Source organism: Anastrepha obliqua, chromosome 1, assembly GCF_027943255.1.
Source record: "Anastrepha obliqua isolate idAnaObli1 chromosome 1, idAnaObli1_1.0, whole genome shotgun sequence".
In the NCBI taxonomy this organism is placed as follows: Eukaryota; Metazoa; Arthropoda; class Insecta; order Diptera; family Tephritidae; genus Anastrepha; species Anastrepha obliqua.
The window spans coordinates 72136874-72162409 of NC_072892.1; the positions used below are offsets into that span (position 1 = coordinate 72136874).

Here is a 25536-nt window from a genome sequence, read left to right on the forward strand (position 1 = left end):
TTTTTTCATTTTAAATTGGCCCTTTGCATATTCCTAGCGAAGGGAATGGAGAGGCAGGTAATAGAGCATGGGTGCTGAAAACTTATGTATACAAAGCCGATCATGAAGATATGTAGAGGTCGTTGTACTGATTATGAAGTCACAAATTTACTTACATATGTATATTTTATGAACACTACATAAAACCTATTAGGAGATCAAATTTGCCGACTGCAAGGTTTTCCGAAAGTTTATTTGCTTTTTTAAGAGAGTTTGGTGTAATTTAAAAGCACGTGCTGCATTTTATAAGTGGACTAATTTGTCGTTTTCGAACATATGATATAAGTTCAAATAATATTTATGAGTTCAGTGTCTAAGTTTTCAATAGCGACCAATTATTTAAGAGATTGAATACCGAAAAAAGAAAAGATTAAATGGACAAAAAATTTATTGATATAAGCACACAATTTTTTTAATATAATATAATAACAAGCAAGGCCACCATTTGCGAAGCATTCAATACGGTTTTTTTAGAATATACACTACCCTGTGATTTGCGTCGTAAAAAAGATAATTTTGAAATAAAATTTTGGTTTAAAACTACAGCGTTTTGCTAATGGCTGATATGCTTCAACAGTGCTTCCCAGTTTTCAATTTAATATATTATATTTTCACAGCAACTTAAGACACGTAGTACAAACTCGCTATTCGAAATTTAAAAAAACTCATAATGTCGAAAAAATCAAAAGAAAATTATAAGGTGCGTTCATGGCGTTTTTTTAAAACGCGCATCATGGAGCTCAAATATCTACATACATTCGTAAATTCGGCCGCCGTAGCCGAATGGGTTGGTGCGTGACTACCATTCGGAATTCAGAGAGAGAACGTCGGTTCGAATCTCGGTGAAAGATCAAAATTAAGAAAAAGTTTTTTCTAATAGTGGTCGCCCCTCGGCAGGCAACGGCAAACCTCCGAGTGTATTTCTGCCATGAAAAAGCTCCTCACAAAAATATCTGCCGTTCGGAGTCGGCTTGAAGCAGTAGGTCCCTCCGTTTGTGGAACAACATCAAGACGCACACCACAAATAGGAGGAGGAGCTCAGCCAAACACCCAAAACGGGTGTACGCGCCAATTATATGTATATATATATATATATAAATTCGAAATTCATGGAGTGCCATCACTGAGTTGTTTTAACACCATTTTGTAAATTTAAATTTAATTTTAATTTAGTTAAGAAGTTTGACGAAAGAGTGTTCAGAAGATACAAAGTCAACTCCAATAGATTTGTAAATAGTATTGAATTCGATCAGACCTCTCATGACGGGTGTATTCCTTGGATATAGAGTTCTTATGCTTATAAATATGGAAAAAATTATGCAGCGCTGGGGGGTAATTGAGAATGGAGGGACAATCCACAACGCCTTTAATAATATTAAAGACAAAAGATTCATAAGTGTACATCGAAATATCTTAACCACTCATTGTTAAGTTGACTTTATTTTCAACATTCAGATTATTCCATTTATTGATATTAAAATAACCAGCGCCAGATTACTGTAAAATTTACTCAGATATTTAAACAAAAATTTATATTTTTTGCTATCTGTGAGAGTCGAGTCTACTTTTATGTTCAATGATTGAGGGCTAAAATGTGGATATTTATGGTATATAGCAAGAGTGGAATGACTAGGCAGCAAAAAACACATTTTAAAACTAAAACCGATAGTCGCATTATCAATTATTCAATAGGGCAATAAAAGATATTTACCATAATCCGGCGAATCTTATCAAAAAGTAAGTAATAAAAAATAAAAATGACACTAGTAAGCCACATACCGGACACTTGTCTATTTATTGGATACTGCAAAATTGCGAATGATCATTTGACGACATGAGTTTGCCAAAAGTGTTGCTGTTGGTGCTCGTCTTAACTGTGGTCACATCCACGGCCACATTGAATTTGGAAAAGCTGCGAGCAAAATTCTTCCAAGTGACTAACTCCGATGGCAACTTACTTTTGCAAAGCTTGAAATATTTGCACCGCGAGCCGCCCATGGAACAGGCGAGCACTCGCGCGAGTGTAGAAACCAAATGGATTGAGCAGAAATTGGATAATTTTGATGACAACAACAACGGGACATGGAATATGGTTGGTTGAGGATTAAGTGGCCTTAATATTAATGAGCAATTTTACAATAATTTGAAAAATTGTATCACAATTTCGCAGCGGTATATGGAGAATGCTGAGTACTTCAAGGAGGGTGGACCGATGTTTATTTACTTAGGTGGTGAGTGGTCTATATCAGCGGGAATGATAAGCAGCGGACATTTTGTGGATATGGCAGCGGAACATAATGGCATGCTCTTCTACACAGAACACCGTTACTATGGCCAAAGTCGACCAACAAGGTAAATCCCCAGTGTGTAGATTAGTTTGTTACATAATTGTTTGTATGTTTGGCCCTACTACAGTGACATCACTGTTGACAACTTGAAGTATTTGCACGTGAAACAGGCGCTCGCCGATTTGGCGCACTTTATTACCTATCAACGACAGAACAATTCTGCGTTGGCAACTTCAAAGGTGATCATGGCAGGTGGTTCTTACTCAGCAACGATGGTGGTATGGTTTAAACATTTATACCCAGAGCTTCTAACCGGCGGGTGGGCTTCGAGTGCACCACTCCTGGCTAACGTGGATTACAAAGGTAGGGGATGGCTTAGCGAAAAAAACGATGAATTGAAACTCAGCAGTATATTAATTTTTTGATTTAAACAACATATTAATCTACCATAATCTCATAGAGTACTTGGAGGTCGTCGGACGTGCCATAAGCGAATTGGGTGGCCAGCAGTGCTATAATCGCGTACAAAATGGTGTTGCTGAAATTGATGCTATGATTACAAATGGACGCGCAGCCGAAGTGAAAGCTATGATGAAGATTTGCGATACTTTTGATGAAACTAATGATTTGGATGTGTGGTCATTATTTTCAACTATCTCGGACCTTTTCGCCGGAATCGTGCAATATCAATCGTAAGTTAATGGTGAATTCAGTGATTAACTCAAGGGGTCATAAAATTTAACTTTTCATATGTAGAGGTAGTGATGTGTCTGATCTTTGTAATTATCTGCTTGCGCAAGAAGATGATGCTACAGCTATAGCCAAATTTCTGTTGACCTATGTAAGCCGAGGTTGTGTGGACCTCTCCTACAAAACTACGTTGAAGTATTATATGGATTCGACTTATGCAATGGGAGCATGTGAGTAAAAATAAAAAAAATTTAAATTAAAATAAAAGCAATATAGTAAAATAAAATTAAATTAAATTAAAAAAATTAATATAAATAAAAAAATCAGATCAAAAACAAATTAAATCAGTTCACTTTAATTAAAAAAAAAACATCAGTAAAATTTAAAAAATAAAGTACTCAACGCGTGAATCAAAATAAAATAAAATTAATTAAGCGATATCAAAACTTTTGTGAAATAAAATATTAAGTAAAAATAATAATGATATATATTTCAAAGAAGAAATAAATGAAAGTTAAATAAAATAATATTTCATAGAAGTAAATTAAAATAAAACAAAACAAAATAAGCTGAAATTATATAAATTTCTGAATAAATAAATGGCCGCCAAATTAAACAAAATGAATGAGAAATGATATCAAAAAACAAAATAAAATATAAAAAATACAGAAACCAAAAAATTAAAAAATATAAAAAATAAAAAAATTTAGTGTAAAAAATACTATTGTGGGCAAAAAGTAAGGTGAATTTAGTTGTAAAATGAAAAATCTTTATTTATTCTTGTAAATCAATTTCATCCCCTTCAAAATAATCCCCTCTGATGAAATACACTTATGCCAACGATTTTTCCAATCCCCGAAACATGCCAAATAGTCCATTTTCGGTAACATCTTCTTCGATTCAATCGACTCATCCTCAATCGACTCGAAACGCGTTCCCCGGAGTAGTCTCTTGAGTTTTGGGAATAGCCAGAAATCAGACGGAGAAAATCAGGCAAATACGGTGGTTGCGGAACGATATGCGTGGAATTTTTGCCGAAATGGTCACGAAGAACGAGTGCAGTGTGAGACGGTGCATTATCGTGATGCAAAAACCAAGAGTTGTCGGCCCATAGTTCTGGTCTTTTTAGACGAATTGCTTCACGTAAACGACGCATAACGCTCAAATAATGTTCCTTATTAACAGTTTGGCCAGGTGGAAGGAATTCATAGTGCACCACACCACGAAAATCGAGAAAAACTGTCATCATGACCTTTATTTTTGAACGACTTTGACGTGCTCTTTTCGGTCTGGCCTCGCCTTTAGCACGATATTCGCTTGATTGGTCGGTTGCTTCAGGGTCGTAAGCATAAATCCAAGTCTCATCTCCCGTAATGATACATTTGAGCTTGTCCTGATAGTCTGAAAGCATTGTTTCACACACATCAACGCGACGGCTTTTTTCCAAGAAATTGAGAGTTTTCGGTACCAAACGAGATTTGACTTTTCGTAGGCCCAAATGGTCTTTGTCTTTCAAAATGGTTTTCACAGATTCTTCTGATATTCCGATCATATCAGTAAGGTCTTTAACAGTCAACCGACGATTTTTGAGCACTAACTCCTTCACTTTATTGACGTGTTGGTCATCTGTTGACGTCGATGGTCGTCCGGAGCGCTCCAAGTCATCAACACGTTCTCGGCCCTCTTTGAAGCCTTTGTACCACTTATAAACATTTTTCTGCATTTGAAATCACCAAATGCCTTCTGCAACATGCTAAATGTTTCCGCAGCCGAAATTTCATTCCGCAAACAAAATTTAATGGCACTTCTCTGCTCAATCAAATCAGACATTGTAAAAATCGAAAAATGCACCCTTGGTCGTTTGGTAAACACAAGCGTAAATATATTACTGATAATGACATTCACATGAAAGTTGGCCCAGATGTTATTAACAGTGCTGTCAACTCATGAAAAAATAACTAGAGCGAAATTTTAATCCCGCGAAGTTTGACAAATAAATTCACTTTACTTTTTGCCCACAGTATTATATAAATAAAGTAAAATATAATTATTTAAATTAATTTAAATTAAATTAAGCAAAACAAAAGAGAATTAAATTAAATTAAACTAATTTCAGTAAATAAAAAAAAAATTTATTTAATTAACTCCATACGATGGATATAAATTAAATTAAAGTTAAATGAAAAAAAAATAAATAAATATATAATAAAATGAATAGAAAATTTTTTTTTTAATTAAACCAATTAGTACTTCTTTTGGAAACTTTTCAAACGAATTCATTTGAAATTGAAAAGTTTACAAGCAATTTACATCCACTTCACTTAAAACAATGTTTAACTTGTTGTCCATTTCCTTAACCTTCCAGCGCGCCCCTGGTACTTTCAGACTTGCAACGAGTACGGTTGGTATCAAACGTCTACCTCAAGTGATCAACCCTTCACCAAAGTTCCTCTAGTTCTCTTTACTACCTTGTGTCAAGACGTATACGGTAGTGAATACACAAATGAGAAAATTAGCGCCAAAGTGGCACAGACCAATGTAGATTTCGGAGGTCTGTCCCCGAATGCGGAAAATATTTACCAAACACACGGAGCTCTCGATCCCTGGAATGCAGCCGGCCATACAGCCGAACATGGCGCTACCATATTGCCACTAGCATCGCATTGCACCGATTTTAAGTCGATTAACAGCAATGATACCGCGGAGATGACTGCCTCAAAGGTAAAACTAGCCCAACTAGTACGGGAGTGGTTAGCCGATGAGTAGAATAAGCGAGTAGAGTGTCGATAATCAGTAGAAATATTATATGATATTGTATAATTTTGTAATATTGGTTGAAATGATTGAATGAATTAATTTATATAACAATAATAATAACAGAGTATTTCTCAAGTGTTAGTTTATTTGAGGAATAAAGCATGTTCGTAAGAGAACACGAGCCTGCAGGCTTTATATTGCTTTCAACAGTGAGCCTTATACATAATTATTAACTCACTTTATGCACCGTCGACTTTAAAGCTGCTTTTGATAGCACGAAAGAGAGGACCAACTAAATAACGTCAAGTCTTGATTGACGTTGAGCACTACCAACACCTCCTTCAAAATAGGGAAGAGCTCTTCGAGCCCTTTAAAACGAAAAGAAAGTTTTTTTCATAGGCATTTTCTATTTTGGGAACTCGAAAAAGTCGCAAGGGGCCAACTACGATGAGTACGGTGGTTGAAGCAAGTTTGCGGGCTTATTCGTGGCCAGAAAACTGAAATTTGTTTATACATTTTTTGATAGCAGAAAATCGCCAAGTACACCTAAATACATCTAACTTTTGTGTGTGTCAAAAACATACCTACTACATATGCCACATAGTTGAAACTATTTTCAAAGTCACCTTACTTTTTCAACACACCTCTTATATATACTCGTATATATACATATTTAGTTTTTTTTGTATTGATTGCTTTTTATAAATATAAAATTATTCATCTAATCGTGTAAATTCCAGATGCTTATCATGACAACTATTCCTGCGTAGGTATGCTGCGTTAAACCTTTTAATTTAATCTATATATATAAAAATTAAGCCGAAAAAAAGTGTCCGTTTGTCCGGCGTAATCTCAGTAACGCGTGCAAGGAAAACAATGAAAGTTTCACACATTGTTGGTGTTGCTTTGGCAAAGGTTTCTGTGAAGTTTGGTTGAAATCCGATAACGCGTGTGTGTGCGGTGCGTCGGTTAAGTGAGTGTGTTTTTGCTATTTGCCGCACGTATTTTTTGTACCGCACATATCATTCATTAGAATTGAATGCATTTTGGTCTCGTGTGTGTAGGCCGATTATTATGAAATTTGGTTTATTTTTTTTTTCCACGGTGAATATGCTTATTGATTCCACTCGCCACCAGGTGGCGCTGCCGAAGGCCAAAACGAGGACCCGGGTAACCCTAGGATGTGTTTTTACATTGTGGGTATCAAATCAAAACTACTGATGAGTGCTTTAATACAGAGTATTTTTTAGATCTCTGAGTGACCAGGATCTCGAGATATAGCCGAAAAGGTGGGCCAAGGTACCCTTGGATGTGTTTGTACAATATGGTTATCAGATGGAAGCTGTTGATGAAAACTTTTAAGTGAAGTAATTTTTACTGCCCGTTTCCGGGATAAAGAAAGGAGATGGAGCTGGAGATGGAGATGGAATTGGAAAAGGAATAGCTACAGGAAGTGGAAGTGGAAGAGGAAGACCACTTATTATTAAAAATTAAAAAAAAATTTCTAAAAAAAATTTAAAATGTTACATACATATACCCTTATTATATAAACGTTAATCTGAAGTCAGTTATAGTGAAAAATTCATTGTATCATTGCCGGCGTGATTGGTGATCGTTTATTTAATTTTTTGCAGAAAGGTTATGCTAATATGAGATATTACCTATATCATTCATGTATTTACATATTACCTGTGTACTCACAAATATACGGTTGAAGCAAATATATGTCAGTTTTTTTACTTCGCCTGGAAAAGTTTATATAAATTTAAGAAGAGTAAATAGAACTTATTTTATATCAGACTTCACACAAAAAAGTCATTTGCATCTGAACACATAGCTGGGTTAAAGCGGGGGGGAATAGTAATTGTATGGGATGAGTGCACGATGACACATAAAAAGTAACTGGAAGCGCTTGATAGGACATTACGAGATTTACGTAGTAAAAATGAAATGTTTGCCTTAGTCCTGCTGGCAGGTGATTTTAAACAAACACTGCCTGTTATTCCTCGAGCAACTGTAGCAGATGAATTGGTTGCATGTTTGAAATCATCATATTTGTGGAGACATGTTCAAACACTCAAACTAACTACAAATGTACGTGTTCTAATGCAAAATGATCCATCAGCTGCTGAATTTTCACAGCAATTATTGGATATTGGAAATGGCAAAGTTCCTGTCGATAATGTAACTGGGTTAATAACTTTTCAACCAAACTTTTGTCAAATAAGTCAAACGAAAGAACAGTTATTTCAAAGTATTTTCCCAAATTTGCCTCAAAATTACAAAACTCATGATTGGCTTGGTGAACGAGCCATCATGGCTGGCAAAAATAAAGATGTGAATGAAATGAATGCGGCTATTTTGGCCAACATACCAAGTCCAGAACAAACAAATCGATCCGTTGACACTGTTACAAATCAAGATGATATTGTAAATTATCCCACTGAATTTTTGAATTCCTTTGATTTACCTGGATTACCGCCACACATGCTAAACTTGAAAATAGGAGCACCGATTATTATGTTGAGAAACATAAATCAACCACGACTATGTAATGGCACTCGATTAACAGTTAAGAGATTGATGAATAACGTCATTGAAGCAACAATTTTGAATGGAAAATACTCTGGTGAAGACGTTTTAATACCGCGAATACCAATGATACCATCGGATATGTCGTTTGAATTCAAACGTCTTCAATTTCCTGTTCGCCTTGCATTCGCGATTACTATTAATAAGTCGCAAGGCCAAACTTTATCAATTTGTGGTATTGATTTAGGATACCCATGTTTTTCTCATGGCCAACTTTATGTTTCATGCTCCAGAGTTGGTAAGCCATCGGTATTGTTCATTTATTCAACAACGCATGGAAAAACGAAGAATAGTGTACACCAAAGAGCATTACAATAAAAAAAGTAATGAAGTAAATCACATCAAACGTTTTTTAATTGCTACTACTATTCATAACTTCTTTCATTACTATTCATGCGCGAGAATTTTTATAAAAAACACACAGTATTTTTCGGCTTAATTTAATTAATTAATCTAGGTTTTTTTGAAGACGACCAGCGGAACGGGCGGGTTTTCGCTAGTTTAATATAAAAAGAAGTTTTAGGTCTTATTAGCGATGAAGCAAAGAGTATTTGTAACAAATCTTAAAATTTAAGGCTGATATATTTGTAGGATTTCTATATTTGAAATATAATATAAGCTGTGCCCCAAAATATCATAACACGCCATAAGTCCATACTGGCTTTAGTTTCAAGTTATAGTGGCGATTTTGGACCGAATAGCCAATACATTTTTTAGTAAGTAATAGAAAATCGAAGACGAAGTGATGGAGAAATCGACCCAAAATAGGAGAAATGTTTAGAGAGCTGGACCAAACGCTGGCATAAATGCATTGCAGTTGATGGGGAGTACTTTGAAGAATTGACATTTATAAACATAGTTTTATTGAAAAACTCTTAAAGTTTAGTTTATTCAAAGTTTTTTTTTTTTTGTTTGAACGTAGTAAATAGCTGAGAAAGTAAATAGGTACAAAAAAATGAGCTGCATTATTTAAAATTATGTGAAAAAATACCAGTTTTGGAACGAGGAGTGGCAAAAGTTAATGATTTGGGCTGCTATTGGATATCATGGTAAGACCCATTTTGCGTTATTTCTACAAAAATGAATGCCGAAATATATAGAGCTGTTAGATGAGATCTTTATTGATTTCGGATATGAATGATCCCGAATGGATATTTCCACAAGATAACGCAGCAGTTCACAGCGCGAATAGAACTAAGGAATTTTACAAGTCCCATGGTATAAAAAAAATAAATAAATAATTGGCGCGTACTCTTCTGTTAGGTGTTTGGCCGAGCTCCTCCTCCTATTTGTGGTGTGCGTCTTGATGTTGTTCCACAAATGGAGGGACCTACAGTTTCAATCCGACTCCGAACGGCAGATATTTTTATGAGGAGCTTTTTCATGGCAGAAATACACCATTGCCTGCCGAGGGGCGACCGCTATTAGAAAAATGTTTTTATTAATTTTGCTTTCACCGAGATTCGAACCAACGACCTCTCTGTGAATTCCGAATGGTAATCACGCACCAACCCATTCGGCTACGGCGGCGGTCCCACGGTATCCCATTATCAAAATGGCCTGCTTGTAGTCCAGACCTCAACCCGATAGAGAATCTTTGGAGCATACTATCAAAACAAGTTTTCAACAATGGGCACCACTTTGACAATGTTAAACAAATGAATGATGTAATCCGAACTGAGTGGCGTCGAATTGGTCAAAACATCATCAAAAAGCTGATGTTAATTTTTCGGTTAGTATTTTATAAAATTTATTAATTTCTTGTATTTCGTTCCGTTAAATTTTTTTATTTATTGGTTTTTGGTTACATCAAAAAAATAAGATAAGCTATATATCTTCCTTATATAATATATTATATAAAAATGAATGTTCGTCTGTATGTCCTCGATGAACTCAAAAACTACTGGACCGATTATTATAAAAATTGGTATATATATGCATTCTTCCACGGAGAAGGTTTGTAGAATATGCTCATTGATGCCACTCGCCACCAGGTGAAGCTGCAGAATAGCAACTTCTGCCCCGTCCAACCGATTTTTTCGAAAGACGGATCTTCGGTGGCGCACTCATTTTAATGTCTGGGGATTTTCGACAAACACTGCCCATTATACCACGTTCAACACCCGCTGATGGGGTGGCGTCATTTACAGAAATTGACTTTGAAAACTAACATGAGTGTACAACTACAATGGGATGCATTGGCTGGAAATTTTGCAAAACAATTATTGGATATTGGAAATGGGCGAAAGGAAATTGATGAATCTACACAATGTATCACCCTGCCAGCAAACTTCTGTAAGATCACAGAAATCATCGACGAATTGGTGCAAAAAGTTTTCCCAAACATTGCACAAAACTACAAAAACCATTAGTGGCTCAGTACGCTTGCTATATTAGCAGCCAACTTCACCATTCAGCATGGAATACCCAGTGAAACGACAACATATAAGTCTATCGATACTGTGGAGAATCATGACGAGGTTCTCAACTATCCAACTGAATTCTTGAATTCGCTTCATTTGCCAGACATGCCGCCGCACGTTCTTACATTGAAAATTGGCGTACCCATCATTCTTCTTCGAAATATAAATCCACCACTACTCTCAATCAAGAAAATGATGAACAATGTTATCGAGGCAACAATTTGACTGGAAAATTCAAAGATGAAGACGTACTGTTGCCACGTATCCCAACGATCCCGACAGATATGCCATTTGAATTCAAACGTTTACAGTTCCCGGTGCGATTCGCTTTCGCAATGACTATTAACATAGCACAAGGACAATCGTTACAAGTGTGTGAATTAAATTTGGAGAATCCATGCTTCTCACATGGACAGCTCTATGCGGCTTGCTCACGTGTCGGAAAACCTTCGGATTTATTCGTCTATGCACTAGATGAAAAAACAAGAATATTGTGTATCCTACAGCACTTCAATAAACATCGAATTGAAACTAAACTTTGTAATGTCACATTTTTTTCGTAATAAACAAAATCAATAAAATGGTTTAGAATGAATTGAATATTTGTGTACTGATTTTTCTTTAAAGTAATTTTTCTTAAATTTATTTTAGTTGTTGGCGTAGCAACGCACGCCGGGTACAGCTAGTTAAAAATAAAAACAGTATACATTTCTTTAAGAAATAAAAAATACGAATTTGTGGTTCAATTAATTTGGCCCTATCACCATTTAAGTGTATTCTTTGCGTTCCAAGGAGTTAATAATGAGGTTTACCTCTCGGTAACATTGCTCAGATGTACCGTGATATCGACGAAAGCCAAATTCATGTACAGGTAATACGTTTTAATCTTTTAGTATTGACGAAATTCTGCGCAAAAATAGTCTGTCAAATATTTTGGAAAAAGTTTCAACAAACTAATTGGTCTAATGAAGTGATTTTGCTTCCTGGTTTAGTTGGCTTGGGGATCGTCACAATTTCTACACACTTACACTGCGTAAGGAAATAGTTAACCTTAACATAATAATGTCTTTTCTTCTTCTTCTACATAATAATGTCTTTTCTTCTTCATCTATCACAAACACCAGCAACAACGGTTTTGGTGTCTTTGAATTTTTAACTCCCCATGTAAATTTTCACTACCAATCAAACATTCGACTCCCGAAGAAATTCGTCTTGAAATCGGAAAATTTAGTAACAGTAAATTTCCAGTAAATAACAATTATTTTAAACATTTTAATCGTTGTTGCTGGTGCTTGTGAAAGAGTTAAAAACTGTAAATGCTTAGCAAATGCATTCTCCACCATATATTACACTGCGTTACAAAAACGCAGTTTATTAATTTTTAATTAATTTTTTAATTTTTCGTTAATTTTTAATTTTTCGGAAAGGGGAGAAAAAATAAAAATATACGTGTATCGGCGATTTTCATGTACACGTCAGAATTTTTTTTTTTATGTATAAAATATAAAGCTCGTAGTCCGCCTGTGTGAAAACTTTGGATCAATTTTTAACCCTTTTTCTGTGATCCAATCGCGCTGAATTTCTGCAGACAGACTAGTGGAAATGTTTTTATTATGTAAAATTAAAAAAAAAAATTTTATCAATTCTCAGATTTTCTTGAATTTTTTTTTTCTAAAAAAAAAATTTTTCTAAATTTTCGGCATAACTTGAAGGGACTCCAAATTTTTAAACAACTTATTAACCTTTAATTTTTCTGTTTCATACAACGCACTCTGTGCCGTTTGTGTGTTTGTTACAGTTCCGGAAGTTCCGTTCATCTGATAGTTGCGCTACTAGGAGACGCATACTTTGACAATTGTTTTAAGTTCTGTTGCGAGAAAACGCGTTTCTGTATATTTCATCTTACGAAAAATGCAGTGCCCGACTCGAAATAACTTTTGTTACGTTTGTGGCTTTTTCGCACCAAGTAAAAATTTTAAAAATATTACGAAAACAGTGGTTAATTCGTTTCAGAAAATATTCAAGACTGCTTATGTTCCTTACTTGTGGTATACTCCGGAAGTCGTATGCGAGTATTGCTATAGAAATTTATGCAAGTTTACTGATGGAAAGTCAACAATAAAGTACTCTGTACCAACAATTTGGCTACCACGTACGGAGCACTGCAATGAACTGTGCTACTTTTGCGTAACTTTTACTCAAACTAAAGGGTACCAATACATTCGCCGCAACAAAATTCGCTACGCTAATGTATAATCGGTTATTCCAACGGATCTGTACTCACCAGAAGAACGTATAGCGGCTTCAATGGAGATTTTTGATGATGTTCCCGAATTAAGGGATGGAGAACCAAGAGTAGCACCAACAATGCTATCAACATTTCTTGCATCGAATGCGAGATGCGGGGAACCAGAAGTATCGGAATTTGTACCAACAGAACTTGGGACTGCAGTGCCGCATTTAGTAACGTAAGCCGACTTCAATGACCTTGTACGAGAAGGAAATTTGTCAAAGAGAACAGCCGAACTCTATGCATCACGCTTTAAGCAGTGGAATATAGTGGCGGCTTATTTTAAAATAGCATAAAATAAAATACAAAAAAAAAAATTTATTTTTTATCCCCTTTCCGAAAAAGTATATTTGGTTCATAGGAAAGAATGTGTGTAACGCGGTGTTATTGCAATTTTCATAGGCACATTTTTCTTTTTAGGATGTTTTAGGTACTTCGTAGCTTTCATTTTATGATCATCATAATTATTATCACTTAAACTTTGAAATACTCTGGAATCAATTTGTTTCTAAAGTTAATTGTTTTTAATCTTGTGTTATTGTTCGTTTGAAAAGGTCCTGAAAAATACAGACTTTTTTAAAACAATGTACGTAGTTCGTGAGGAGTTTTTAACGGATCACTTGGCCACCAGCTGACAGAGTATTAGTATTAGTTAGCCTTTTGGGTTAGGATTATGTGAGCCCCACCAGCACCCTACTAAAAATCTGTGACCATGGGAGTTAAACAAATTTTCGTATTCAGGAGTTGTGATGCCATGCCTTGATGGTGAATGCAAGGCATAAATACGTAAGTCACCATTATCTCATTTTATTTTGATTTTAGCAATTTGTATTGATAGCGTTTGAGTTGGTTTGAGTATGTCATATTTTATTCCTGATTTTACTAAGACACCACAGCCTGCATGAGCCCTCTTACTAGGATGGCCTTAAATTTTCATATTAAAAAATTTCCTATATGTGAGATGCGTCTCTGAAACCAACGTTAGAGTCGTGTTCGACAACACAAACACTTGTAATAGTTATTCCAGGCGCATTGAATAGTAGGTTTGTAATTTTAATTTTTTTGCATTTATTTGATTATTCATTCATTCATTTAAGTAACTCTGAGCTGTCAATCTATGTTTATAGCTTTTGACATTCTAGAGACTTAAAGCAAAAACGAAATGCATCGCTCTTGTTGATTTTGCTCTACTGCTGCTGCCTGTCCAATGTGCCTCGCGTTATTCCTGATTTTTTTAAGTAGGTTTTTGCAAGTGATGGCAATCTTTTCGTCCGTTAACTTTTTTTACTTTTTCTTCCTTCTGAGAGAGAATTTTCGCTTACGCTCTTAATTTGGATGGTGATAACTAATTTTTTATCGAACGCGGGATAAGACATTGGCAATACATTTCCTAATACTTAAGTCACTTGCATAATTTATGGATAAGTAGAGATATTATTCTAAGTAGTGTATTTGTTAGCTCAATTTGCTTAGAAGTAAGCGCTCAATTTTCGCCCATCGACTTTGTCCATTCAACTCAACGTTATTGTCTTATGCGATTTATTGGCAACTAAGAATATCTATTCGCGATAAGTGAGAGACTATCTATGTATTTGACATTTATTAATGAATTATGAAGATTTTATTTGCACTATCGCATTGAATTTGAATTGACTCTGTTAAGTATCGATTTATCAATCAAAAATGAAAAATCAAAAATAAAAAAAAACGGCTAAAGCCCGCTAAAATCTCAATAGAAACCTAAAGTATGCACCATAGTGAGTATTTTCAAAACAGTTGCAAAGCAGTATTAATTTATCGGCTAAGCCGTTGTTGTTGTTGTCTTAACGTTATAAAAGTGTCCTTACAAATTTTTGAAAAATGCTGCTGAAGCGACAGTTCTGGCCGACTAGAAATCCGGGCCATTACGATAACGTAAACCCCACTGTCGGGACACCCCCGTGCCTATGCTGTCTTATTTATCGCCTCACCCTCACCTTCCTCATCCCCAATCTCATCGTTTGCTACATTGTCAAAAATCATATCGAAATCGTGTGCTTTCATCAACTTTGCACGGAATCTTCTATACTCTTTCTGTTCGCGTTCATCCAGCATTATCAACTGTTTGGCCTGGAAACTATATTCGGTATTCAGCACTTTGTAGCCCTTGGAAATGACCGCCTTCAACACTGCATCCATTTCGCTCGGCTCACATTTGAAGTTAACAGCACCGGTCTCGTAGTCGACTATTTCGATGGCTTGCGCTTTACAAGCGGTCGCATCGCGCGCTATCGAACCCTCAAGATCACTGAAATCCAATGATGTTTGAAACGAAATGATCGCCTCGATAACAGCACTGCTATAGAAATTATGCATCACATGCACAAAACTGGCATTATGGGTACGCATTAGTGGCATGAGACTTCCCTTCAATTCCATCGAATCGCCCGAGCGCAGTATGCATATGAGAAATATTTTTCGATTATAACGAATTTGCAATATTTGACGATGTAGCATTTCGCGGGTTTCGGCAAATCTATTGATAATTTGTTGCACCATGTCCATGGAAAGGCCTTGTTCGGTAACCCGTCGAATAGCCAATTTGAGTTTTTTGTTGTGACGAGGATTGGGCGAATTGCCTTCAAACACGGCGAGACGTAATTTGTGTGCCAAGCGGCATTGAAGTGGTGCTTGAAGCACACGCTGGGCCAAATTTCGATACGCTGACCCTTTTGGAGAGACAGCTGCCACTTCGACGGGGCATTTAGGCGAATAGCGACTAGTCGATGGTTGTTCTACGTCCAGATTTTCATCTTTACTCTCCGTTCGCATGGAACGCATATTAATAATTTTGAATTTAAAGATACATATATTGGATTTTGTGTAATTCAAAATTTAAAAAATCGCACACAATATTTTGAAAATCAAAAATTTTACTTTTACTTATTTTGACGTTTGTATTTTTTGGTCAAAGTAGAAAATTACACTGGTCGGCAAAAATTCGCTTTTGTCACATGTACTTTTTTGATATTTGATAAAGACAAAATTTTACACCCAATTTTTTTTTTTTTTGTTACAGGAGCTTAATTTTTTTTTATAAAAAAAAATCTGAGACTTTGCTTGAACAACAATTCAGTAAAATTCCGTCGCTGATTTTTGAAAATCAGTTCACCATATACGTAGCAGAAATATACGAGTTCACGTATAATATATGTAGGTTCACGTATAACTAGATTATCTACTTTTTTGAGCTTAACTCCCAATCCGTTTAAGAGCGATATTCTTCTTCTTAATTGGCGCGATAACCGCTTTCGCGATTCTGGCCGATTTTAAAAAAGCGTGCCGTGCTAACCGGCGCCAGTTGGGCACACCAAGTGAAGTCAAGTCTTTCTCCACCTGATCTTTCTAACGCAAAAGAAGTCTTCCTCTTCCTCTACTACCGCATAGCTGGTACCGCATTCGGACGGCATGACCCAGCCAACGTAGCCGCTGGATCTTTATTCGCTGCGTCGTAAAGCTCATACAGCTCATCTTTCCATTGCCAGCGATATTTGCCGCTGCCAAGCTTCTGCGCCACACGTTTGTTCGTCGAGAGAGGACTTTACTGCTCACCTCGAAATTATAACTCTCAATAGTGACGTGGGTGCTGATACGCGAGTACGTTGACTGTTTGTTTGAAGACAGGAGATACTCCGTTTTGTCATCGTTCACCACCAGAGCCATTCGCTTTGTCTCTTTATCCAATTTGGAGAAGGCAGAACTAACAACGCGGTTGTTAAGGCCGATGATGTCGATATCATCGGCATACGCCAACAATTGTACGCTCTTATAAAATATTGCGCCTGAGCGATTAAGTTCTGCGGCTCGTTCAATCCTCTCCAACATCAGATTAAAGAAGTCACACGACAGCGAGTTACCCTGTCTGAAAGAGGAGGTCCTTCCCAATTCTGACGGCGCAACTTTGAATTCGACGAAAAGATGGTGTGAGTCGATTCTCCTTTCACAGGTATTTTCCAAGATTTGCCGTATTGTAAATATTTGGTCGATTGTAGACTTTCCAGGTCTAAAGCCACACTGATAAAGTGCAATCAGTTGGTTGACGGTGGGCTTCAGCCTTTCACACAATACGCACACTAGAACCTTATAGGCGATATTTAGAAGACTAATCCCGCGGTAATTGGTACAGATTGCAGGATCGCCCTTCTTATGGATTGGCCAGAGCACACTTAAATTCCAATCGGTAGGCATGCTTTCATCCCACCATATTTTGCATAGAAGCTGATGCATGCACCTTACCATGCCGCCATGTTTGAGTAGCTCAGCGGTAGTTCATCGGCGCCCGCGACTTTTTTGTTCTTTAGCCGCGTTATCGCTGTTCTCACCTTGTCATGGTCGGGTAGCGAAACGACAATTCCGTCGTCAACGATTACGGTAGTGGGATCTTCACATTCTGTCTGACATGCGCAGCTATCACTATTTAACAGGTTCGAGAAGTGTTCCCTCCATAATTTAAGATTGCTGTGGATGTCAGTCACCAGATCGTCGTCTTTGTTCTTACAGGAAAACGCCCCGGTCTTAAAACCTTCTGTAAGCTGCCAAACTTTCTAGTAGAATTTTCGGGCGTTGTTCCTGTTGGCCAGCATATCAAGCTCCTCGCACTCACGTATTTCGGCCTCTTGTTTCTTCTTTCGGATAATTCGTTTCTCTTCCTTTTTTAGCTCTCTGTAGCGATCCCACATGGCTCGTGTTGCGCTCGATCGCAGCGTGGCTCTATAGGCAGCATCCTTTCTTTCTACGACAGCATGACACTCTTCGTCGTACCAACTGTTTTTTCGGGCTCGCCGGAATTCGATTTCTTCTTCGGCAGGAACGAGAAATGTTGCTCCATTGCTCGTACCTGCCGATTTGTTGGCCAGAGCAGGAGTGAGAGTCGGGCGGCGAATCTTCTGGCTGTCTGTTGCGATTGCTACTTTTCGATGTTGAACATTCTTTGCGTAGGTAAATGTACGTTTTTTGCTGCACAGAGGCGTGTGTGCAGTTTGGCTGCAACAAGGTAATGATCCGAGTCGATGTTGGGTCCTCGGATCGTACGTACATCTAAAACACTAGAAGCGTGCCTTCCATCTATCAGAACATGATCGATATTCGTGTTTTCCGATCAGAAGACAACCACGTTGCTTGGTGTATGCTGGAACCTAGTGCTGCACACTACCATGTTTCGGGCCCCGGCTAAGTCGATCAGCCTCTGTCCGTTACAGGATGTTTCGCTGTGTAGGCTGAATTTTCCGACTGTGGAGCCAAAAATACCCTCCTTGCCCACCTGGCGTTGAATTCACCAAGCACGACTTTTATGTCATGGCGGGGGGCGCTCATAGGAACATTTCAGGCGCTCATAGAAAGAATCTTTGGTCGCATTGTCCTTCTCTTTCGTCGGGGCGTGGGCGCAAATGAGCGAGTTGTTAAAAAATCGCGCTTTGATGCGGATTATTGCGCGACGGTCGTCCACCGGAGTGAACGGCAGTACTTGGCGACGAAGTCTCTCACTCACAACAAATCCGACACGGAATTTGCGCTCCTTTACATGGCAACCAGATTTCCTCCTTTTGCAACCAGATTTCCTCCAACTGTCTAGGTCAAGAGGTGATAGGGTTTAAGGGGGCACGTGAATAGGTGATTGCTGAATATCTTCACATGCCGTGTATATGCTTAGTATGTTAGGTGGAATCTGGATAGGTAAGAGTTTAACCTGTTACAATATCCTGAACGTAATCGTGCCAAAAGTACGCCGATCTCACGAGGCAGCTGGTGCTCTTCGTTTGCGATGGGTGATGGTAAGAGTTTCCCGATGAATGCCGTTTAAAGCATGTCTATAAACTGTTGGTTCCAGGAGATGTTGCGTATAGTTCTAGATCTTGTCAATATATTCAGAAAGGTATCCCCTGACGTGTATGGGAGTGGCTCAGCCTCCAGAAAGTGCCTACAGGGGTAGCTCCTGCGGGAGCATCCTAGGAGTAATTACTCGCTGAGCATCGTACTAAGCTCCTCAACTGAGAGTATCGTACCCTGCACTTTACAATTCGTTCAATCTGTGAACCTTACATAGAGAATCAGCCTATTGACTTACTGTGTTTGATGGATTGGCTTCGAGGATAGGCCAAAAAATAAGGGAAATTGAGCTTCTCCTAATCATTAACGAAGCAGAATAATAGCGAAAAAATTCCCAACGAATAACTAATTTTTGTACTCTTTTATATTGTACTGATATTCTATTGCCGTCGTCACTTCTTTGGAGCGTGTTTTCCTGTAATTTTCTTTCCTAAAGTTTTAATTCTAACTAACTTATCATATATTCAATATATGTATAAAAAATTAGGTACTTGTGTTTATAATATCAGCACTCACCGTATCTGCAGCCGTTAAATTTATACCTAAACCGCCAGCTCGTGTTGATAGCAGAAAAACAAATATATCTTCACGCGTTTGAAAATCGGCGACCATGTCCCGACGTGCTGAAATTTTACTCGAGCCATCCAAACGCATGTAGCGGTGCTTACGATGCCACATATACTCCTAACAAAGGAAATATGAATGATACTCTCACGAATAGCCAACACATTTCAACTCACCTCCAGCAAGTCAATCATTTTGGTCATTTGTGAATAGATAAGCACACGATGCCCCTGCGCTTTGAGACGTGTCAGCAAACTATCGAGCACAGCTAATTTGCCAGCATCAGAAACGAGTGTCTGCTTATCGGGCACCACAATTGATGACCAACCATAACGTGGGCGACATAAATCCAGCGCGTTGTTAACCAACTGCAAGCCAGTCGGATTTTCGCATTGTATGTGGCGTATGTGAGCCCAAGCAGCGTCACGGCTTTCACAGCTGCAAGCAATTTCAGTTTCAAGTGATTGAAATTTTATTACAGTTCATTTATTACTCACTACATATGTCGTTTAACGGCCTGCACACGTTGACTGAGTCCATAGAGGAAACGCGGCATCTCAAGCGCTTCACATTGGTATACGGTAGGCGTGCGTGGCATATGTGGAAATTCAGGCAACAACTTGGCATTTGCATCTATATCGTCTTTGTGTTTCGCGACAGATTTTTGTGACTTGCTCGACACACTCAATTGTGAAGCATCCTCACTTGTGTCCAAATCCGATTCCATTTTTATACCGATAGAGTCATTAAAACTAGCCAGTTCCAGACAAGACTTTTTCGTTGAATCGCTATGTTTGCTGCGGATGACACGATGTTCAATGGTTTCCTGAATGTTAACGGTTTTGTATTTGCCGAAGGAGTAAACAGTGCTATTTTGGGTAGTCTATGGATATGGAAAATTAGTGGTTTCGCATTTTTTTTTTTAATAAAGAAGTTTCATTATACTCACTACACCAGTGAAGAGAAAATTACGTAGCACACTCTGTTCCATTAGAAAGCTGCGGTGTAGCGTATCCTCAAGCAATACCTCAAGCAATTGGAAGCGTGTGGCTCTATAATACGGCCACCATTGGCGCCGGTATGCCAGTAAAGCATATTGGATCAGTCTGCGCCGATAGTGTAAAATGCTGAAAAGTGTTAGGGAACAATAAATTAATACAAATCTTTAGGTAGCAAGTAGTTGCCGTTAGCTTACTAGGTAATCAACCCGTTGATAGTGACATTTTCCATATCGCTCGGTGAAAGATCGCAGAGTCGCATAAAACTAAAACAGCAATCACCGCTGACATTTAAGTCTACGTAACGTGCATAGTTTTCGTTGGATTTTTGAGCTTTGGTGACGCAGGGTTCACTGAAGAGCGACTGCTGTATGTTAGCTGCTTTGAAAATGGAAAACCTGAAAAGAGAATGCAGAATAAAAATATAAAAAATTCCATAAAAGAAAGCGAACAGTCTACCTATTATAGAGCAAATGCCGTTTGCTTGGTATGGCACGACGCAACATACACTCGTCATACACCAGACGTGGCAGCACGTATTCCTCACAACGCATGGCGAAAGGACTTTTAGCATCACGCCGTTCGAAGAGTTCTGGATGATTGCACACTTTCCGGAACTGCATTACTAAATTCATGAGATTCGATGTGAAGTTCTTATCAAAATGATGGCCATCGCCGGCACTGCCCGCTCCAGCGCCCGTAAAATGCAACAAATCCTCAATGCGTATTTTCTTCTTCAACGCCATGTAGAGCAATTTTTGGCGTATGGTGAGTGGGCAATATACCATAATCTCAATCTTATCGGACAATTCATTTTCCACATCCTTTTTGATGCGACGCAACATGAACGGCTTTAGTATCATATGTAGGCGAGATATTTGTTTTTCATCGATGCCCGTCTTATTTTCAGCATGTGACTCAATATCCTTCGAGAACCATTCATTGAATTCATCATGCGAATCGAAAAGTGTTGGCATGATAAAGTGCAAAAGCGCCCATAATTCTGCCATGCTGTTTTGAATGGGCGTGCCACTGAGCAGAAGTCGATTTCGGCAATTGAACCCGAGTAGTAGTTTCCAACGCATCGAAGAGGCGCTCTTAATGGCCTGCGCCTCATCTAATACCATATACTGCCATTTGATGCGATTAAAGTACTTGTAATCGGATACAATAAGCTGGTACGAAGTGATCACCACATGAAAGCTAGCCTCACGTGTATGCAAATCCTTTTGTTCCCAAAATTGGCGTAGAATTTTGCGTTCATTTGGCGAACCCCAATAAGGTACTACATTAAAATCGGGTACAAAGCGTTGCATTTCTTGTTGCCAATTATGTAACGTTGAGGCAGGTGAGATAACCAGAAAAGGCCCCCACACACCATAACGTTCAGCGATGTGACAGAGAAATGCGATCGACTGTACAGTTTTGCCAAGACCCATCTCGTCAGCCAGTATGCCGCTAATGCCCTGGTCGTAGAGGTTTGCGAGCCAAGTGACACCTAAAATATAGTAATATTTTCAACATTCTTATCATAAATAAATATTACAAACTTACCCTTTAGCTGATACGTCTTCAGAGTGCCTTTGAACATTTCCGGCTGTGGCACATCCGCTTTAGCTGGCCTTACAAACGAAGTCATCTCTGCATCATCCTCCTCCTTCTTGATCTCTTCCATTTGTTCTTCTAACGGTGCCTGCTTTTCCTGCTTTACGTGCGCCACGACATCAAATCGGCGCGTTTTATCCCGATCTGCAGAGAACGCAAGCTCGGCATTTTTTTGCGCCAGCGACTTATAATGTTCGGCGTCGTAATCATCATAAGCTGCCAGTCGGGGATTTATCTCTTCATCCAGTTGATTTAATATGCGCAACTGTTCCTCTTCGGTGCCTTGTCCCAGCTTTTTAGACATAAAATGCGCATACAATTCTGTTTGTGTAATCAGAAAATTCAATTTACGTTGCTGTCGCTTCGCTTCAATGATCTCCACATCCATTTTGCGTTGTTCTTCAGCTTCGCGCTCCATCCGTCGACGAGTGTCACGTTCTACACGCTCATAACGCTTCCAATAGCCCATCATTTCACGAGTCAAACGTTTAGCACGCCATATTGTCTCCTTCATCACTTTCTGCGATACCATAGCGCGTTGTCGTACGACTTTTGAGCACATAGTGGCCACACGTTTGCAATTTTGCACCACCTCTTTATGATTATTCGCCTTAGCGCGTTGGCAACGGCCAAGTTCCTTCTTCGCCATCAATTGCCAAACACGTCGACGGCGCGCTGCCATTACCTCGGGAGTACGTTGCTGTTGACTTTTGCGTCGTCGGCCTCGGCCGCTGTGTGGCACCCCATTTGGTGCTATTGGCGACTGATTGGCATCTAAGGTACTGTCCATCTCAACGGAAATATTGTCGTCTTCGTCATTAACAGCTGAAGTATCGCCAAGCACATAGTTGTTTAACTCAGAAGGTAGTATTTCACCTGGCTCAGGTTGATCCAACTTAGACTTACGCGGCTTACGCATCTTTGGCTCTTTTGGCAACTTGGGTGGTTTTACAGGCTTATCTTTCTTAGTGCGTCGCCTCCGCTTACGGACGCCAACAATAGACTGTTGATGTTCGGGAAACATATCATGATTGGAGAGCATACCAGCTCCATAGTAAGCATATTGGTTATTCTAAAAGAAATGTAGTTGCAATTAGAAGGAATATAGTAAAATCATATAACTATTCTTACTGTTGTTTTTTTATAAAAATTTTCTCGATGCCTCTGTTCTAGCATATGTGTTTTAAGTAGCTCTTTAATATAATCATCCTCGTCGCTTATTTCCGTCTCAGTATCAGTGTCGCTGAGCAGCACTTCATACAGCCATTCACGATCATTGGTCAAATCGTTAAAATTGAACAGCTGCATCTTGACACTTTGACGCTCTAGAATGTCAAATAATACTTTTGCATATCAGTCTGTTTTTATTTATTAACACAATACCTTCCTTGGTCCCAAGTAACCGCGTCCGCTTTTTCCGACCACTGTCTTCCTCATTATCTGAATTGTCTGTGACACCACCAACCTTTACTTCGTTTTCCTCCGTCGCGTTTGATTCATCGCCACTGCTCAGTGGCTGCGAGAGTACATGCCTCGCATATTCCATGAAAGGTCGCATATTTAGTGCCGCCTCCAAGCGTTGTATATGTAACGGTTCCGCTATGCGAACTTGAGTTGCTTGCGGTGTTACAGCATTTACCCCACCTCTGGCAAACGACGGCTGCGATTGTGTTGGTGGGCCTGCGGAGGTCGCCAATTGTGTCATAACCATTGTCGACCCGTTGACGGTGGCGCCGGCTGGTAGCATGTTATTGATGATATAGACTATTTTCTAAAATTGTGAAAAAATATGATAAAATAAATTAAAAAATAATTGTATTTAAACGCTTGCAATTATCTGCATACTCACCAAGTATTTAAAAATGCACCCGTTGCGCTTGCACAATGTCCGTTGCGTCGCCCAACTTCCGCTAAGTTGTACATGCAATTCAAATTCAAAATTCGAACAAAAAAATTCAATTGCTAAAAGTGAAATTCTTTAAATATGCATACGTAACGCTATGAAATTTCCATGCGCAACCACAAAAAATTTCTTTATCGCCACACAATGCTGTCAGAAGTCATACGCGTTTTTATATGCCACTTGCTTAAGTTCGATTGAAAAGGCAGCAACAAAACAAAAATTGCAAATAAAGCGAACTAAACGAAAATTCAGCTGATTGACTAGCACCTCAAGCAGGGATGCATATGGCCAGAATTCCGGGAGAATTAGGCGAGATTCTGATTTAAAAATTTAATCGCAGAAGCAAAGACAATGCCCAAAATTTTTGTTTTTACACAACAAGAGTTATTTGATAACTTTCCAGGAGAAAAAGGCATTTCTAGCTATATTATATTTAGAAATTTGATTCCATCGAAGTGCGACATAACTCTGCACATGTCTTCTTCTTGCTAACTTATCCAAAATAAAGAATATTAACGAAACTCACTACAGGGTTGCATAAGCGAAAGTTATGCGTATATTTGACAATTGTACAAATGTATTATATTTCTAAATGCTTCGCTTGAAGAGGCGGGGTATATTTAATTAAAGCACCTCACATAATATATTTAATGAGCAGAATTATTTAATTGGTTCATTAGATAATTTCCAAAAAGTGTAAGAATTATTTTATGTATTTCGTAAAGATGTCAAAATTGATAATATAGTTTATAATTGATAATATATGAGTATGGGGAACATACTTTGGTCTGGGGATGTTTCTCTGAACAAGGAATCGATCTTATTCACCGAATTAAGGGTGTAATGGATCACTTCATGTTTACGTATATTTTAAAAGATGCAATGTTGCCGAGGAAAAAGCAGAATAACGATCCTTCATATATTTCTAGTCACTGTAAAAAGCGGTTACAGCAAAATCTTAAAGAGGTCTTAGATTGGACCGCCCAATCCACCGATTAAAAACTTATAGGAGATTGTAAATTTCAAAACTAACAGAGAAAATTGTACAACAAATAAACACTGTTTGAAGCTGTTAAGAAAGCCTGGTACAACATATCGCCGGAAGTTATTGGTAACTTAATTTACGTTATCCCTAAGAGAAGCGAGAAGTCAGAATAAATTAGTGGTATAGCACAAAATCCTGATCAATAAACGCATATGACTAACTTTTAAGGAAAGGGTGCTTTTGTTTTGACCATTTCATTTTCAAGTACTATGGAAATCCTGTAAGGGGGTGCTTTGATTTTGACCAATACTGTATATCAATCGTGAAAGCTAAGTACATAAAAGCAGCGATAGCCGAGTTTCCCACCTTTAAGTATTTAAATAAAACACAATACATCGGTTTGTGTGTGTATGTGTTTGGTTGTATCTACACAATGTTGCCATTGATATATTTGCTTACACATTTTTTCCCACATCCGCGTTATCAATTACAATGTTTCATTGTTTAATAAACCAAAGCCTACAACCAACAAATGCA

General features: G+C 38.1%; 3 protein-coding genes across 4 annotated transcripts in view; 1 reads left to right on the forward strand and 2 right to left on the reverse strand.

The window, feature by feature from the left end:
• Nucleotides 1-24450, reverse strand: part of LOC129236385 (chromatin-remodeling ATPase INO80) — a 132013-nt gene extending 107563 nt beyond the window's left edge. For both annotated transcript variants that reach the window (XM_054870743.1, XM_054870744.1), the window contains exons 1-10: nt 23961-24450; nt 23495-23882; nt 23243-23436; nt 22061-23183; nt 20966-22004; nt 20704-20904; nt 20458-20635; nt 20006-20391; nt 19685-19946; nt 19461-19628 (exon numbers count right to left, since the gene is read on the reverse strand). In XM_054870743.1, coding sequence (XP_054726718.1) covers nt 19461-19628; nt 19685-19946; nt 20006-20391; nt 20458-20635; nt 20704-20904; nt 20966-22004; nt 22061-23183; nt 23243-23436; nt 23495-23858 — 3915 coding nt within the window. In that variant the 5' untranslated portion in view covers nt 23859-23882; nt 23961-24450. The remainder of the gene's footprint in view (nt 1-19460; nt 19629-19684; nt 19947-20005; nt 20392-20457; nt 20636-20703; nt 20905-20965; nt 22005-22060; nt 23184-23242; nt 23437-23494; nt 23883-23960) is intronic.
• Nucleotides 1874-5833, forward strand: LOC129253299 (putative serine protease K12H4.7). The gene is made up of 6 exons (XM_054891603.1): nt 1874-2131; nt 2210-2391; nt 2455-2690; nt 2788-3019; nt 3084-3247; nt 5383-5833. The coding sequence occupies exons 1-6, from the start codon at nt 1874-1876 to the stop codon at nt 5781-5783; spliced, it is 1473 nt and encodes a 490-aa protein (XP_054747578.1). The 3' UTR covers nt 5784-5833.
• LOC129236387 (uncharacterized) lies at nt 14319-16026 on the reverse strand. The gene has a single exon (XM_054870746.1). It carries the CDS (start codon nt 15897-15899, stop codon nt 15024-15026), a length of 876 nt encoding a protein of 291 aa, XP_054726721.1. The 5' UTR covers nt 15900-16026; the 3' UTR covers nt 14319-15023.
• Nucleotides 24451-25536: the final 1086 nt, after the last annotated feature.